This window comes from Jaculus jaculus, chromosome 1, assembly GCF_020740685.1.
Source record: "Jaculus jaculus isolate mJacJac1 chromosome 1, mJacJac1.mat.Y.cur, whole genome shotgun sequence".
NCBI lineage: Eukaryota > Metazoa > Chordata > Mammalia > Rodentia > Dipodidae > Jaculus > Jaculus jaculus.
This window is the reverse complement of record NC_059102.1, coordinates 145,812,606-145,827,584: the sequence shown is the minus strand read 5'-3', so window position 1 is coordinate 145,827,584 and position 14,979 is coordinate 145,812,606. Positions and strand designations below refer to the sequence as shown.

At 50.7% G+C, this 14,979-nt stretch overlaps 1 protein-coding gene across 8 annotated transcripts in view; it reads left to right on the top strand.

Annotated features, from left to right (window-relative positions):
- The window catches only part of Rapgef1 (Rap guanine nucleotide exchange factor 1), a 137,149-nt gene that overhangs the window by 114,427 nt on the left and 7,743 nt on the right, over positions 1-14,979 (top strand). For all 8 annotated transcript variants that reach the window (XM_045146322.1, XM_004654028.2, XM_045146301.1 and 5 more), the window contains 7 exons: positions 1,584-1,672; positions 4,680-4,791; positions 6,179-6,254; positions 10,413-10,497; positions 12,219-12,311; positions 13,111-13,296; positions 14,116-14,200. In XM_045146322.1, the coding sequence (XP_045002257.1) occupies positions 1,584-1,672; positions 4,680-4,791; positions 6,179-6,254; positions 10,413-10,497; positions 12,219-12,311; positions 13,111-13,296; positions 14,116-14,200 (726 nt within the window). The remainder of the gene's footprint in view (positions 1-1,583; positions 1,673-4,679; positions 4,792-6,178; positions 6,255-10,412; positions 10,498-12,218; positions 12,312-13,110; positions 13,297-14,115; positions 14,201-14,979) is intronic.

Genomic DNA, 14,979 nt, shown 5'->3' with positions numbered 1-14,979 from the left:
GCCTGGCAGGGCCGGGTCCCTGCTCCTAGAGGCCGCTTCCCTTGCACATGCTTGTGTTGGCTGAGCCCTTCCTGGCCTCTGGCAGACTGAGCCCTGTGGGAGAAGATTTGCTGGCTTCTAGGTGAAAGTTTGCCCTTGCCCCTGCTTTCATTGGGTGTGGTACTCTTCAGAACCTGGCAGGTGGGTCTTTCAGAAATCTCCAGGAGCCACTTGGTATGGGCCTCAACCACGATCCAACTGCTTCCTGGGATTTCTTTCTATCTGTCCTTCTAGTGCTAAGCTCTCTTCTAAGGGATGCTTGTCCTATTCCATCCACCTCACCAGCATGCTCCCTACATTCCTCTTAGCTGCTCCCGAGGAAGCAGGACAAGTGGCAGAAAGCCCTGGTGGGCATCTGTGCTTCTCCCTTCTGAGAGAGCAGAATCCCCTGTCATTGGCACCCATATTATGCTACTGCCCAGCTCAATACCTTGAGAGACAGAGTTGTGTTGAGCAGTTAGCTTGCTACTTTTGGCTTTAGCAAAACCACAGCAAAATGAGAAGGGCTTCAGAGACACTGTCCTTGTGAGTCCAAGCAAGACAAATTCCTCCAGGGAGAAAGGCAGTTCCCCAAGGACTGGGCTCTTCCCCAGCAGGCTAAGGTCCAGCTGTAGCCCCCTAGGGCTTTGAGATTGCTACACTAAGGAAGCCTCCCCTTCAGACATCAGCACCTCATGGAATAGTGGGGAATTTTTACTCCAGTGGTATTTGACTCTGCCTGTAGGAGTTGAATCAGTATCACCAGTAGCATCTGGCTCATCTGTGGTTAAGGAAGTCCATGCCCAGCTTCCACAGCCCTCCCTTTGCCAACAGTCGCCACTAATGCCAACTCTCCACTTTGAAATGCTCTCTTTGTTGACGTGCCTGCATTTACCAAGCCTCACTTCACCACCACTGCCTCTATGGCAGCCAGCACCATATTGTCAGTGAGTAGGGCAGCAGTGAGTTACTGGGGACAGCTCACAGTCACGTGCCTGAGCAGCTAGATTCTTTGGTACTGTCACTGGCGGGGCATTAGAACCCTGAGGACTCTAGGAGATCAGCAGAGCTTTGCTACATGATGGAGGTGCCCAGTCTTTGGCGTCAGACAGCTCTGTCATTTGCCATGGACCAGCTGTGTGTTCTCATTCGGCAGCCCCTTACCCCAGTGCCTTTTTCTATGGAGGGATGAGGGATGTTGGTATTAGCTTATTTGTGAAGGTGAAAGAGAAGAGGTATGCAGAGCCCTCAGCTCAGTACCGGCCAACTCAGAATGGGGCTCCCTTGTGGAAGAGACATTCCTTTAGGAAGTGGGTAAGATGGCTATATCCAGGCTGACAGGTGACAGATGTTATAAGGAGGAGTCCTCTATCTTCTCCAGAGGCAGGCACTGATCTCAAGAAAATTTGTATTTCCTGTACTTAACTCCATTTATTATTGTTCCCACTTCAGATTGCTCCATAGGAACTCACACTCCACAGCCGCTTGCCGGCAGGAGTGCTGGGGAGTCAGATCACCCTGGTGTAGACTACCTGTCCAAAGCCCAAAACTCCTTCTCTTCACAGGAACCACCAGCTGGGAAAGATGGACCTCTTCGAGATCAGACCACAGCCAGCAGTGCACCTGGGAAGGACAGCAGAGACAGCGGGGAGAGGTAGGACGTGATCAGGGAGCGTCTAGGTCACCCAAGAGCCTTTCCAAGTGCCTTGGGGTCAGCCAGCCCACCACGATTTCCTGTTTCATGTTGAGAGTCTTCTGACTCTCAAAATCGTCCACAAGCAGTCATTAATAACCCTACCCTTCAAGTCCCCAGGAGTCCACCGTTCCTTCCTAATTGTACGTACCTGTGTGGCCCCCCCATCCCACTCACCCATGCTAGACCTTTTCTGTCTCAAACCCTATACCCACTTTTCTTCCAACTTGAGATAGATACTATAGAAGTACAAAAGACCTGCCCACCCTCAAACTTGTTACTGTGTACATTTCCAGTCATCTGTGTGCACTGTGCTGCTAAACCACTTTGAAGGTGAACTACTTTGTTGTGACCTGGCCCCTGAATATATACTACACCTCTCCTAACAAGTGAAAATCCTGATCACAGTACCTAACATGTAAATTCTCTCCTGGCATCTAGAAGGCAAACCATGTTCCAGTTTCCCTATCCTCCCCAAAATATCTTACAGGGCATTGGGTTTGGGGTTTTTTGGGGGGTTTTTTTGTTGTTGTTTTTATGTAACTAAGATAATCAACAGTTATGAAGAGACAGCAAAAACATAACACAAAAAAGTAAACAACCCGAAAACAGCAGCCAGTTGGGTAGGGCCACCTGCCCTCCTGCTTCATGGTCACTCTTGGGTGCTTTCCACAGTTAGTCTGTCTGGTGATTCCTTCTAGTTTGACACCTAGCAACAAAAATCTGTGTATGCTGGGCGTTGTGGCACACACCTTTAATCCCAGCACTCAGGAAGCAATGGTAGGAGGATTGCCGTGTATTCAGGGCCACCCTGAGATTACCTAGTGAATTCTGGGTCAGCCTGGGCTAGAGTGAGATCCTACCTCGAAAAAAAAAAAATCTGTGTATGCCAAACAAAAGGAGCTTGTGGGTTCTGACACCCACTTTCTCTGAGCCTGAAGTATTGTGTTCCAAGTTCACATGTTCAGGTTACCCATCTCCTAAGGGAGAACTATCCCAGGAACCACTCTCAGAGCTCAGTAGGATTCCAGTGGTGTACATGGCCATCAGAAGCAGTTCCTGGGCTAGGGAGACAGCTCAGTAGGTAAAGTGCTTGCTGCACAAGCATAAGGTCCTCAGTTCAGATTCTCAGTATCCACATAAAAGCCTGGTGTGCTGGTGTATGTCTGTAATTCCAGCCCTGCGCAGGCAGAGACAGGAGGATCCTGAGCTCCACTGAGTAACTTACCTAGCCAGATTGGTGAGCTCTAGGTTCAGTGAGCTGCCATATCTCAAAACAAGGTAGAAAGCAACTGAGGAAGACATCAACCTGTAGCCTCCACACACACATGCACACATGAATCTGCACATGTATATAAACATGAATACACACACACACACACACGAAAAGAAATGGTTCCTGAGACATTACACAAAGGCCATACCATAGGCTGGCCTTCCCAAGGCGGCAGTGCAGGTCTTCCCAAACCTAGGGTCACCAATTCTGGCCTATCATGTTCTCATAGATTTAGGTGGGGGAGGTGGCTTGAAAATGTGCCCTGTGACCACCAGGCCAATCAGTGCCTCACAAGACCCATTCTGAGAACCTGAGTCAAGGGAACATGGGATGGCTGGGAGAACCAGTTACTGCACATTCAGCCTGTACCTTCCCTGGACATCCTTAGCTGCCCACACTGGGGAGAGTCCCTCCCTCCCTGTCTTTCAGTCAGCTCCTGTACATAAGTCTCAGCCTGTCTGTCCTCCCTCCCCCTCCAGGGGCTCTCAGAGAGTGGCTCACTTCCTCAGATCCATCTGTGCTGCTTATTTATTTGAGAGAGAGAAGCAGATAGAGAAAATGAGCACGCCAGGGCCTTCAGCAAACAAACTCCAGACACATGTGCCACTTTGTGTACCTGGCTTATGTGGGTCCTGAGGAAATTGAACCTGGGTCCTTTGGCTTTACAAGCAAGTACCTTAACCACTAAGCCAACCCTCCAGCCCCATCTGTACTTTACTGCTCCGATGCTAGGGCTGCTTGCTTTAAAGTCCATCCCCTGGGAGACTGAGCACCTGAGGATCTGGGATTGTACCTGGTTTTTCTTACTGCTGAGCAGAGGGTCCACATAGGTTTTAGGTTTGGGGTTCACAATAAGGGACAGATTCTTGGGTTCAGGGTCTTATTTAACATCAGGATAGACCGGTGTGACCCAACAAAGGTTAGGAAGGAAGCTTTGGTTCAGTAGACTCATAGACTGAAAATTTCTTGGATACAAGATTTTATTATAATGGGGAGAGGAAGGAAGGGGGAAAGAGAGAGGGAGTGAGGGGAAAAGAAAACCTGGAAAGAGTATGTGAGTGAGCAAGCTGAAAGAAAGTAAGGGCCTGGGAGAGTTTTACAGAGGAAACTGCCCTGCAAGCGAGGGGCCTTGGGTAGTGTGCAGAAGTTTCCTTCCTCTCAGCCCAGACGTGTCCTCAATTACTATACCAAGAGGCTGTCCCAGACTCCCAGAACTAGTGTGGCCAGGTGGTAGTGGGAGCAAAGGGGCTGGGTAAGGAGTGGGAGACTTAGCAAGAGTTCACCTTGGGAAAGAGCTTAGAGCACTTACATGGTGTGACTTTCTCCCTTCCTGCTATCCTTATTGTGCTTTCCTCAACTGCTGACTATGCATTTGCAGGCAGAGCTGGTCTAAGGATGGCTGAAACTACCACTCACATAAAGAGCTCACTACCCAGCTTCATTCCTTCAATCTGCAGATGAGGCCTACAGAGAGACTAGGAAAGCCCCCAGCAAGTCAGCTAAGCACCAGAAGAGCCTATGTCTGGCTTTACCCACTGCTCCCACCTCATATCATAGCTGCCAGAAACTCTGTCACTTGTCCAGAAACTCTGGCATTTTGACCGATACCTAGACTAGCATTGCCTTGACCTCTAGAGGTCAGGACCCTGGGATCTGGCTGACACTTAGAACACCAACTGTCTCTCCCTCCAGGTCCCCAAACTCTTCTGATGCTCTGGAGTCATCCCAGTCAGAGGAGGAAGTGGATGAGCTGACCCTCATTGACCACAACGAAATTATGGCCAGGCTGACACTCAAGCAAGAGGTGAGGACTCCCCAGGCCTGGATTTTATACTCGAGGATTTTACAGTAAGAGTGAGGGAAGGTCCAAAAAATGTGGCCTTGGGCTGTTTTCTGCACACCTGAGTCAGGCAAGATGCAAACACCAGAACTCTCAGATTCCCAGCTGGGAGGGGTTCCAGTAAGCTTTCTTCCCCATATTGCTGCTTCCACAAAGTGTTCTTGGGCATTAAAAGTCTGGCACTTTCAAGGGTGCTGCAAGAAAAGCACACCACACTCAGTGCAGCTGCGTGCACAGGAAGCTCTTAGCTGTGCAAGTCATGTCTAAGTAGTTGGTCCAACAGCCCTCCTCACCTCAGCCTGGCCTGGACTCAGTGGCTATCTCTTAGTTGTGTAGAGCAGCACTCAAGCCTGTCATGATAGAGGGAAAAGCTAGGCCCCAAGAGCCCTGCCTCTCCCTCCTACATATGGTGGAAACATGAAGAAAAGATTCATGAGCTATTTTGCCCCCCTACAAAGCTGATCATGTGTCTGGGCTCTGATTTGATGGCTGTCACACACACATGCAGGACAAGAAGGCAGATGCTACCTTGAGCATGTTCCTGGGCCAACCTGAGTGGCTTCCTGGTAGCCCAGGAAGAAGTGGCACCTTGAGGCATCAGGTAGACAGCAGGATTGGTAGAGAGCACGGAACAGATGGGCCCTGCTACAGAGGAGAGAGCTAAATGTCTTCCAGAAAATCAGGTCATGAACATAGTCCTCATCCCTAGTGGGAAGCCAAGAACCCTCAGGACTCAAGGTTAAAACACCAAAGGAGTGGCAGAAACTCTGGCCACTGGGTTGGCTTCTGCTCCCAGCCCACTGCAGCTCTCTTGTGCTAAGCCAACCAAGTTAAAGCCTATTTGCCCTGTGGACTTTGTCCCTTTGTCAGACAGGATTGGTGATCATGTGAGTATTCCAATGTCATTGAGCACTCAGAGAGCTTTTGGGATGCATTGTCACCACAGGTAATTCCTTCTTCCACCTGGGAAAAGAGACTTAGCTGAAAGGCAGGGTGCTACAGGGAGGAAACAGGAATATGCTTGGGACCTGTCCTGCTGCTTCTCAGGCTCTCTGGGGGAGATTAGGTTCTGCCTACCTCCCATGCCAGTGTGACTGAATCGGTGAGCCAAGGAGTGGGAAATGACACCATGTCCCCTAACCCCATGTGTCCTCAAGAATGTGAGTTGCTCTGGTTCCCACAACATCTGGACAGCCTTCAGGGTGCCTGGTTCTCAAATGAATTCTGGCTGCTGCAGAGGGCAGGCTATAGAGATTGAGGAGAACAGAGGGGGGCGATTTGGGGTCTCTGAAGCACAGTGCATGTGTCACCTCAGCCTTGCCTAATGTTCTCTTTGCTGATTTCACTCCAGGGTGATGACGGGCCAGATGTCCGTGGAGGATCAGGAGACATCCTACTGGTCCATGCTACTGAGACAGACAGGAAAGGTATAGCTGCCCTTGTGTTCCCACCACAGGTTCCACATGACCCTACCATGCTGTTATCTCCTGGCAGCTGCCCTGACCCTGAGCAGCTTTGAACACCAGGCCTTGGGGGTACTGGGTAAGAGAAAGGAGAGCCCACCTTGGGAGATGGTGCGACTGTCAAAGCCATCCCCCAGCGTGTCCTGTCTTGGAACAAGTTGGCGATGCCTCCAACCCTATGGACATCCTGGGGGCTAGGATACCTAGTGGTGCTTGCTAAAATGACACGTTGGATAGTGGTATCAGTGTTAAAGCAGGCACAGTGGCACATTCTTGCAATCCCAGAACTCAAGAGGCTGAGGCAGGAGGATCATGAGTTCAAGGCCAACCTGGACTACATAATAAGACAGTCTCAAAAGAATTTATGGTATCACATGAGCAGCTCTTTATACCTTTCTGAATATTCAAGCCATTCTTGTATTCATGTGTGTGTGTGTGTTGTTTTTTTTTTTTTTTTTTTCAAGGTAAGGTCTCACTCTAGCCCAAGCTGACCTGGAATTTACTATGTAGTCTCAGGGCAGCCTCAAACTCACAGCAATCCTCCTACCTCTGCCTCCTGAGTGCTGGGATTAAAGGCATGTGCCACCATGCCTGGCTGTATTCATGTAATTTAATTCATATACTCTCCTCACAAGCTCCTGGGAACAAAGTTTATTATGTCTAAGAGCTGCCCCAACCTCACCACCCCGCTACACAGCCTGGTCATCTGAGAGGTCTGGGTACGCTCTGCTTGCAGAGGTGCTATCCTTACAATCATGTTCTGGCAGGATGGTGACTGTTGTGCCCACACTCTAGCAAGCTGTCATCACCAACAGGGTCTACCTCTCCGTATTCTTATCTTTTTACATTTTTTGCGTGTGTGTATGTATAGATGCACATGTGTGCACGTGTGGAGGACAGAGATTGATGTCAGGTGTCTTCTTCAATGACTTTCCACCTTATTTTATGTGCGTGTGTGTGTCTGTGTGTTGTGTGTGTGTACCGGGGTCTCATGCTGCTGCACATAAATTCCAGGTACATGCTCCACTTTGCATCTGGCTTTAATGGGTGCTGGGGAGTCAACCCAGGCCAGCAGATTTGGCAAGGAAGCGCCTTACTTTTTGAGACAGTGACTCTCACTGAACCCAGAGCCCACCAATTTGGCCAGACTGGCTGGCCAGTAAGTCTTAGGAATCATTCTGTGTCTGTCTCCGCAGCATTGGGATTTCACATGCACACCACCACCCCAGCCTTTGTGTGGGTGCTGAGAATATGAACTCACGCTTTCATGCTTATATGACAGACACTTTATCTACATCCAGACATCTCTCCAGCCTTCTTCTTACATTTTTTTAGTTATTTTTAAAAGGAGCTGGGGTTATAGTTCAATGGTAAAGTAGTTACCTCACCATGTATGAGACCATGAAATTTAGCCCACACACTGAAAAAAAAAAACTGAAAAAGTGATATACTGTCAAATTGTAAAATGAATAAGTATTTCAATGTTCAAATCCAAACCTAACCAATTTATAAATGACCCTGTCCCTGTACTTTTATAGCAGATTTCCCACAGATGATTAGGGGAAATTCTGTATTATGAATATTATGAAAAAGTTTGCCTAGCATAAACTGAAAAATAGAGAATAGGAAGAAATGGCTCCAACAAACTTATCGTCACCACAGCCAGTTTTTGCCTCCAGCATTGCTTCATCTGTTTCTTCCAGCCAGACAAGGAGGCCCATCCTGGAGACTTTGAGTTCTACTTAAGCCCACCACAGCCTCACAGCCACACAGCTACAGGGCAGTCCTTTCCCCTTGGCCCCCTTGGCTGATCAGGCATTGCTCAGTGGGCATTCAGCAGCCCTGTCGTGCTAGCTGCAGCCAGGCCATAGCATTCAGTGGACAGTGAACTCAAGAACCTTGCATCTGCCCCCTGGGTCTACTGACAACAGACTGCTCGGCTGGAGCTTCTACCTGGTTTGTTCAGTGGAAGGACCTGGGGACCCTTTAGAACCTGGGGTTTTGGTTTATTCAAGGTAGGGTCTCACTGTAGCTCAGGCTGAACTGGAGTTCATTGTGTAGTCTCGGGGTAGCCTTAAACTCATGGTAATCCTACTACCTCTGCCTCCCAAGTGCTCGGATTAAAGGTGTGTGCCACTACACCCAGATGAACCAGTTTTTGTGTGTTTGTTTGTTTATTTGAGAGAGACACAGAGAGACACAGAAATAGGCAGGGAGAGAGAATTGGCACACCAGGGCCTCTAACCACTACAAACAAACTCCAGACACATGCAACTCCCTTGGGCATCTGGCTTTCATGAGTGGGTCCTGGGGAGTTGAACCTGGGTCTTTTGGCTTTACAGGCAAGTGCCTTAACCGCTAAGCCATCTCTACAGTCCTGAACTGGTTGTTTTTATCTGGAAGTCTTACCTGTCTGAGGCAGACACCTGAGGGGGCAAGGTGCCCATGGCAGGTAAAAAAAACAAGATGGTCAAGCACATGGCTTCCTGCACCCAGGACACCACTGACTAGGGCGTCCCTTGGTTCAGAGATGTCTGGGACTCAACCATGCAAGTAAGGCTCAGCTCAGGAGGTGAACAGGTGGGGAGGCACCTGTCATTACACAGCTCTTTTCCTGGATGGCTCTTACAGAAGCCATGTCGGCAAGGGCCAGGTAGGGAGTGGTATTAGGCTGCAGCTCAAATCTTGTGACTTCCTTGGGAGCCGGTTGTGCTGTACCTGTTATCTGACCCCCAAGCTGTCATTCCTCAGTGGACATGAGGGATAAAGGGACCTTAGCTAAACAGAGCCATGTGAACACTGGTGACAACCTGTTCCTGAAACTACAGCCATTAGATGGCTACGTGCTCTGGTGTTAGCAGACCTGGGCACACTCATTGTCTGTGAATGGCATGGTCTCTCAAGTTGGGTAACAATATTCCCTACCCTGGTGAAGTTGTGCCAGTTATCAAAAGACATGGTGAGTGTATTGTGTGGCCCACTCACTGCTCACTAGCATGTCTGGGACACCCTTCAAGAGGTCACTATGGCTCATGCCAGTGGTCCTCTCTGCCGTGACGTGAGTACTTGGTGCTGGCATGTGCAGGCCCCATCCTGCTTCCTTGCTAGTGCTTTCTGTACAAAAATTGCAGCGTGCCAGCTGGTAGGTTGGGGTCTGACAACAAGCCTCAGCACATTACAGGGATCAGTTCCCATGTAGTCAAGTACAGGAGCAGGCATGCCCTCCTGAGCCTCTGGGTGATGGGGTGAATGTTACACCTATGCCAATGGCTTCCTTGAAATTCCTCCCTGGAAATGAGGGATTATAGGAGAAGTTGGTCCATGCCCAGGAAACATAGCTTCCAGCCCACTTTGTCTCACACAGCATGCTGCATTGCCTATACCAGACAGAATGGTGGGAGGTGAGTCACAGCAATGCCCAGGACTGTCAGGACCCTGGGGAGCTAGAATTTTCCAGATACTGTGCTGTGTGGGTCGAAGTGGCCCTTCCGTTTTAGTGATACCTTCCAGCAGCCAGCCACTGTAGCCCCTCCTTAGGACTCAAGATGGAATTCCCCCAGTTTTGAGGACTTGACCCTGTCATGTAAAAATACTGCTAGGATGCCGGGCATGGTGGCATACGCCTTTAATCCCAGCACTCAGGAGGCAGAAGTAGGAGGACCACTGTGAATTTGAGGTCACCCTGAGACTACATAGAGAATTCCAGGTTAGCCTGAGCTAGAGTAAGACCCTACCTCAAGAAAAAAAAAAAAAAAAAGCCACTGTTAGGACAGGCATGAACCTTAGGCTAATCAAGGGCAGAACAACCTACAGCCAGTGTGCTCCAGTCTCTGTCTCTTGCCAGCACAGACATCACTAACTGATTCAAGTTGTTTCCCCAACCAGACCACATTGGGCCTTAGACCCTCCTCTACATGACTCCCCAAACAGCACAGTCATCTGTGGAGTGTGCTTATAAGATGACTTGAGACTGTGATCCGCCCACTCCTGTGAGAGATGGACACGAATAGCTTTCTCTAGGACACAGGCTGGGGGCCCCACCCTGCCTCACTGGCCTACTTAACAGAGAGGACTTGGCGCTGGCTAGCACCCTGCCTGAATGGCTTCTTTGCCCCCCTGCAGACCTGGTGCTGTACTGTGAGGCCTTCCTGACCACCTATCGGACCTTCATCAGCCCGGAGGAGCTCATCAAGAAGCTGCAGTACCGATATCCTCCCTCAGGCGGCAGCAGTACTGTCACTGGCACAATGGGGCTGCTTCCCACCTCCCTCAGCCGGGCCCTGCCTCCGGCCAAGTGCAGACTAACTGAACAGAGTCCCGACATGCTACGGTTGGTGGATGAGGTGACCAGGAAAGACATAGAAGTCTAGGGAAGGAAGGGGAGAGTGTGGGTTCTCTACTCCGTGGCCCCAGGGTGTCTGGCTAGGCTGGTGGGCACCAGTGGGCTGGACTTGAAAGAAGACTCAATGGCTTCTGGGTGGGCCTGACCCCCTCTGCGTGGGCTAGCCTGGTGATATACAACTCTTCTTCTGCTACAACTGGCTCTGCCTTCCACCAGAACTGCCCCAGAGCCTCACCCTTGGGAATTGACACTGCAGTAGTGACCAAGGAAGCCCCTGGGGTCTTGGAAGAACCCAAGGGATTAAGACTGCCAGTGACCACCAGGAGTGCTTTCTTCAGAAGCCCAGGGACCACTCCTCCTGGGCCACCTCACAGCAGCATAGCCTGTGACTGCCATCTGCTGGGCAGCTACTATCACCAGGGCAGAAAGTCCTGAGTCCTCTCTTCCCCATTCCCATCAGTATCCCCTCCAACTTCCTCTCCTTGCCCTGACCACCCCTGGTCTGTCAGGGCACTTCCCCTTTGTAAAGTTTGGGCTCCCCTCCAGCCTCACATGTTGTTACTCCAAGCACCTGCTAGAGCCTGGCCTGACAAATGGTTATTGCCCACACGTCAGGCTGGTGTGGGTGTGCCCGTGGGCACAGTTTATTTTGTTATACCATTTACAGTTGTGTCATAGAGGAGACAGAGGCTTGGCAACTAAAAGTAACTGACTGGCTTTGCCCCATCTCCCTCCTCTGCTACCAGCACTCAGGTTCTCAGCCCTTCTCCACTTGGCTATATCCAGCCTGTTCATGGAGACATTGCTCCTGCAAGTCTCAGGGCATTGCTTTGCTGAGGGCCAAGCACATCCCTGGCATGTGACTCCATCCTGAGCATCACCGTGCAGAAGGCCACAAGTTCACTGGGGAGTGGGATGGGGTAGAGGAAGGTTTGGGGAGTTGATGGGGAACAGAACAGCATCAGGAAGCCACAGTCTCCACAGCAGACCAGATTCAGGAGATGAGAAAGGGTCCGCTGTTCGAAGGCTGCTGCAGGGCCAAGCAGCAGCTGTGGAGAGCGCTGCTCTTGGAGGAGCCAGCCCAGCTTTCTGAGGCAGGTGCATGCTCCCCAGGAACGCCCAAGCCAGAGCTGGCCACGCAGCCCTGAAAGACAGTCTAAGGGGAAGTTCGTGGAGCATGGAGGAAAGTCCTTTGAGCCTGTACACTCCCTTGGCTCTGGAGTTTTGAGACTGTCTATAAGAGGACTCCCTGTCTCTACCTGAAGCCTAGCACCATGGCTCTCAGCATGTTTCCACTCTCACAGGAACGTGGGTCAGACTTACGGACAGCCTGGATGGTGCCGGGGGTCCTGCAGACAGGACAGGGTGGCAGTTGGGAATGGCCTTTGCGGTCAGTGGCCTGGGCTTAACTCCAGCTTTGCAGCTGCGGCACTGTGCACAGGGCTAGGCTTTGTTTCTGCGTCCAGACGCTGAGCCTTCACTCACTTCATCCAGCACATGGTAAGTCCCTGTAGTGGCAGCTCAAAATTAGCACCCCACACATCATCTGCCTTATAGACTGTTTCCTTAACTAACGTGAATTCCACATATGAGAAGTTCTCTCCCTTCGCGGACACATTCAAGAAGCGTGTCAGCAAGAACACGTTCTTTGTGCTGGTGCGGGTAGTAGATGAGCTCTGGTAAGTGCTTCGCCCCTCCCTCACTCCCTCCCCACCCCACCCCTGTCCCGGGGGAGGGTGGCAAAGGGTCTAACCTGAACACAGCTCAGCGGGTTGATGGCATTCTCAGGGGTAGGGGAGGTGTGTCCACAATGCAGAGCAGTGCCCACCAGCTTTGAATGGAGCTTTTCTCTGTTTCATTGTAACCTTATGAAAAGATGACCAACTCTGTAGACCAAGCTGTTAGACCCAGGACTTCCTCATAGTCTGTCCTGGGCCCTTAGGAGGGACCCTCCCCTCAGTGTCTTAGGACTAGTTTATGGAGGGCCATGCTTATAGCAGCAGCAAAGGCCAAACGGAGGCTGGTGTGTAGACAGGCATCCTTTCCCACTCTGCTCACTGTGAACTGCCCTGGCCCCTGCTATTTCCATACTGAACAGTTGCACATGGTGGCAATCCCTTTCCTGGGTATGACAAGGTGGGTGAACAGGACAGAGTCCCTGCCTTCTGGTAGCATCCTCTGGGTATTTGGCCTTGGGCAGTGACTGGCTACATGGCAAGGCGAGTGGAGACAGTAAAGGGTATCTTTCAGACACTGCCTGACTCCACCCAGGTTAGACCAGGAGGTTCTCCCCAGCAGGAGCCAGTGAGTATGTTTTGAAGGGACCTCTTGACAGGGAGGCGGTCATGGAACTGCCCAAAGACCTTAGCTCATTCCTTCCCATAGTAGGCCCTCAGTTTTGCTGATGCTATCGTGGGCCTTCACCCCTTAGGTGGGTCCTTGTGGCCTGCCTTTCAACCTGTACCCCTGGTCCCTTAGCCTCGTGGAGTTGACGGAGGAGATCCTGAAGCTACTGATGGAGTTGGTCTTCCGCCTGGTATGCAGTGGTGAGCTCAGTTTGGCTCGTGTGCTCCGGAAGAACATCCTAGACAAGGTAGACCAGAAGAAGCTACTCAGGTGTGCCAATTCCGACCAGCCCCTGGCAGCCAGGGGTGTCGCAGCCAGGTGAGAAGATAACATCCTTTGGTCACTTTATACAAGAGCTATGGTCAGTAGCTCCATCTCTAGTCCACTTTTTCAGTCTGCCTTGCCCCATCTCATATCCTGATTCTGCCTAGCCCCTGTCTTGGCCTCTCCCCCAGGAGGTCCATGTGGGCAGTGAGTCATTTGTTACCAGGAAAGGGAGTGGGGAGTATGCTAGCTTTGTGGGACTGGATAAACAGAAACCAAATGTGCTCGGGCTGTAGTCAGCCCTGGCCTCTCCTAGCAGCGATGTGACACGTTACCTCCTACACCATTCTGGCTCTTCTTGAGAACATGGATAATGGTCAGGTTTCTTGCCTGTCCTCTGCCAGGAGCAGGGGCTTCAGACTAGATGGTGTTGAACAGTTCCTCGAGGTAGACACCAAGCCCTCATTCATGGCTGTGTTCTCACCCACCAGGAATGGGGTCAGCTTGTGCATATGTTCTAAAGCATCCAAACTGTCAGTGATCACACAGGGAAGGCTCAGTCTCCTGATTCCAAAGGCTATAAGGCACCTGCAGAGGTAAAAAAGGAAGCAGTAGCCAGGCGTGGTGGCACACGCCTTAATTTCAGCACTTGGGAGACAGACGTAAGAAGATTGCCATGAGTTCAAGGCCACCTTGAGACTACATAGTTCCCAGTAAGCCTGGGCTAATGAGACCCTACCTCGAAAAACCAAAAAGGAGGAGGTAGACATCATGCCAGAGAGAGCCTTGAGGCCAGAAGGGCACAAGGACCTAGAGCCTGTGGCATAGTGCCCCTCTCACCATCCCCAACCACCTTGTTCTTCTGTCTTCCAGGCCAGGGACCTTGCATGATTTTCACAGCCATGAAATAGCCGAGCAGCTGACCCTGCTGGATGCCGAGCTCTTCTATAAAATAGAGGTAGGGCTGGGGAGATGCTCAGCACTTAAAGGCATTTGCTTGCAAGCCTGCCAGTTCAAGTTCTACTCTCCAGCACCCACATAAAGCATGATGCAAGCCGGGCGTGGTGGCACACACCTTTAATCCCAGCAGTTGGGAGGTAGAGGTAGGAGGATCGCTGAGAGTTCAAGGCTACCCTGAGGCTACAGAGTTAATTCCAGGTCAGCCTGGACCAGAGTGAGACCCTACCTCGAAAAACAAAACAAAAAAAAAAGCATGATGCAAAAGTGGTGACACATACCTCTAATCCCAACACACCTACAGCAATGGGAAGTGGAGCCAGGAGAATCTGGAAGCTCCCAGGCCAGCTAGACTGGCACACAGTGGCAAAACCAGAGACCCTGCCTCCAAAGAAAGGTTAAGGATAGACAAGCACCCAGGTTGTCCTCTGACCTCCATACATGCTCCATGGTATATGCATTCATACACAGACACATTTTTTTTTGGAGGGGGATTGATTTTTTGAGGTAGGGGCTCCCTCTACCTCAGGCTAACCTGGAATTCACTATGTAGTCTCAGGGCAGCCTTGAACTCTCCTCAGTCCTCCTGCCTCCACCTCCTGAGTGCCGAAAGGTGTGCGCCACTACACCTGGCTATCACACAGATTTTTAAATGGGTTGTGGGAGCAAAAGAGGGTAAATTGAGAGTTTATGATCAAAATATATTACATACATATATGAAGACTGTCAAGAAGAGTTGTTAAAAAAAAATAAGCTGGGCATGGTGATACATGCCTTTAA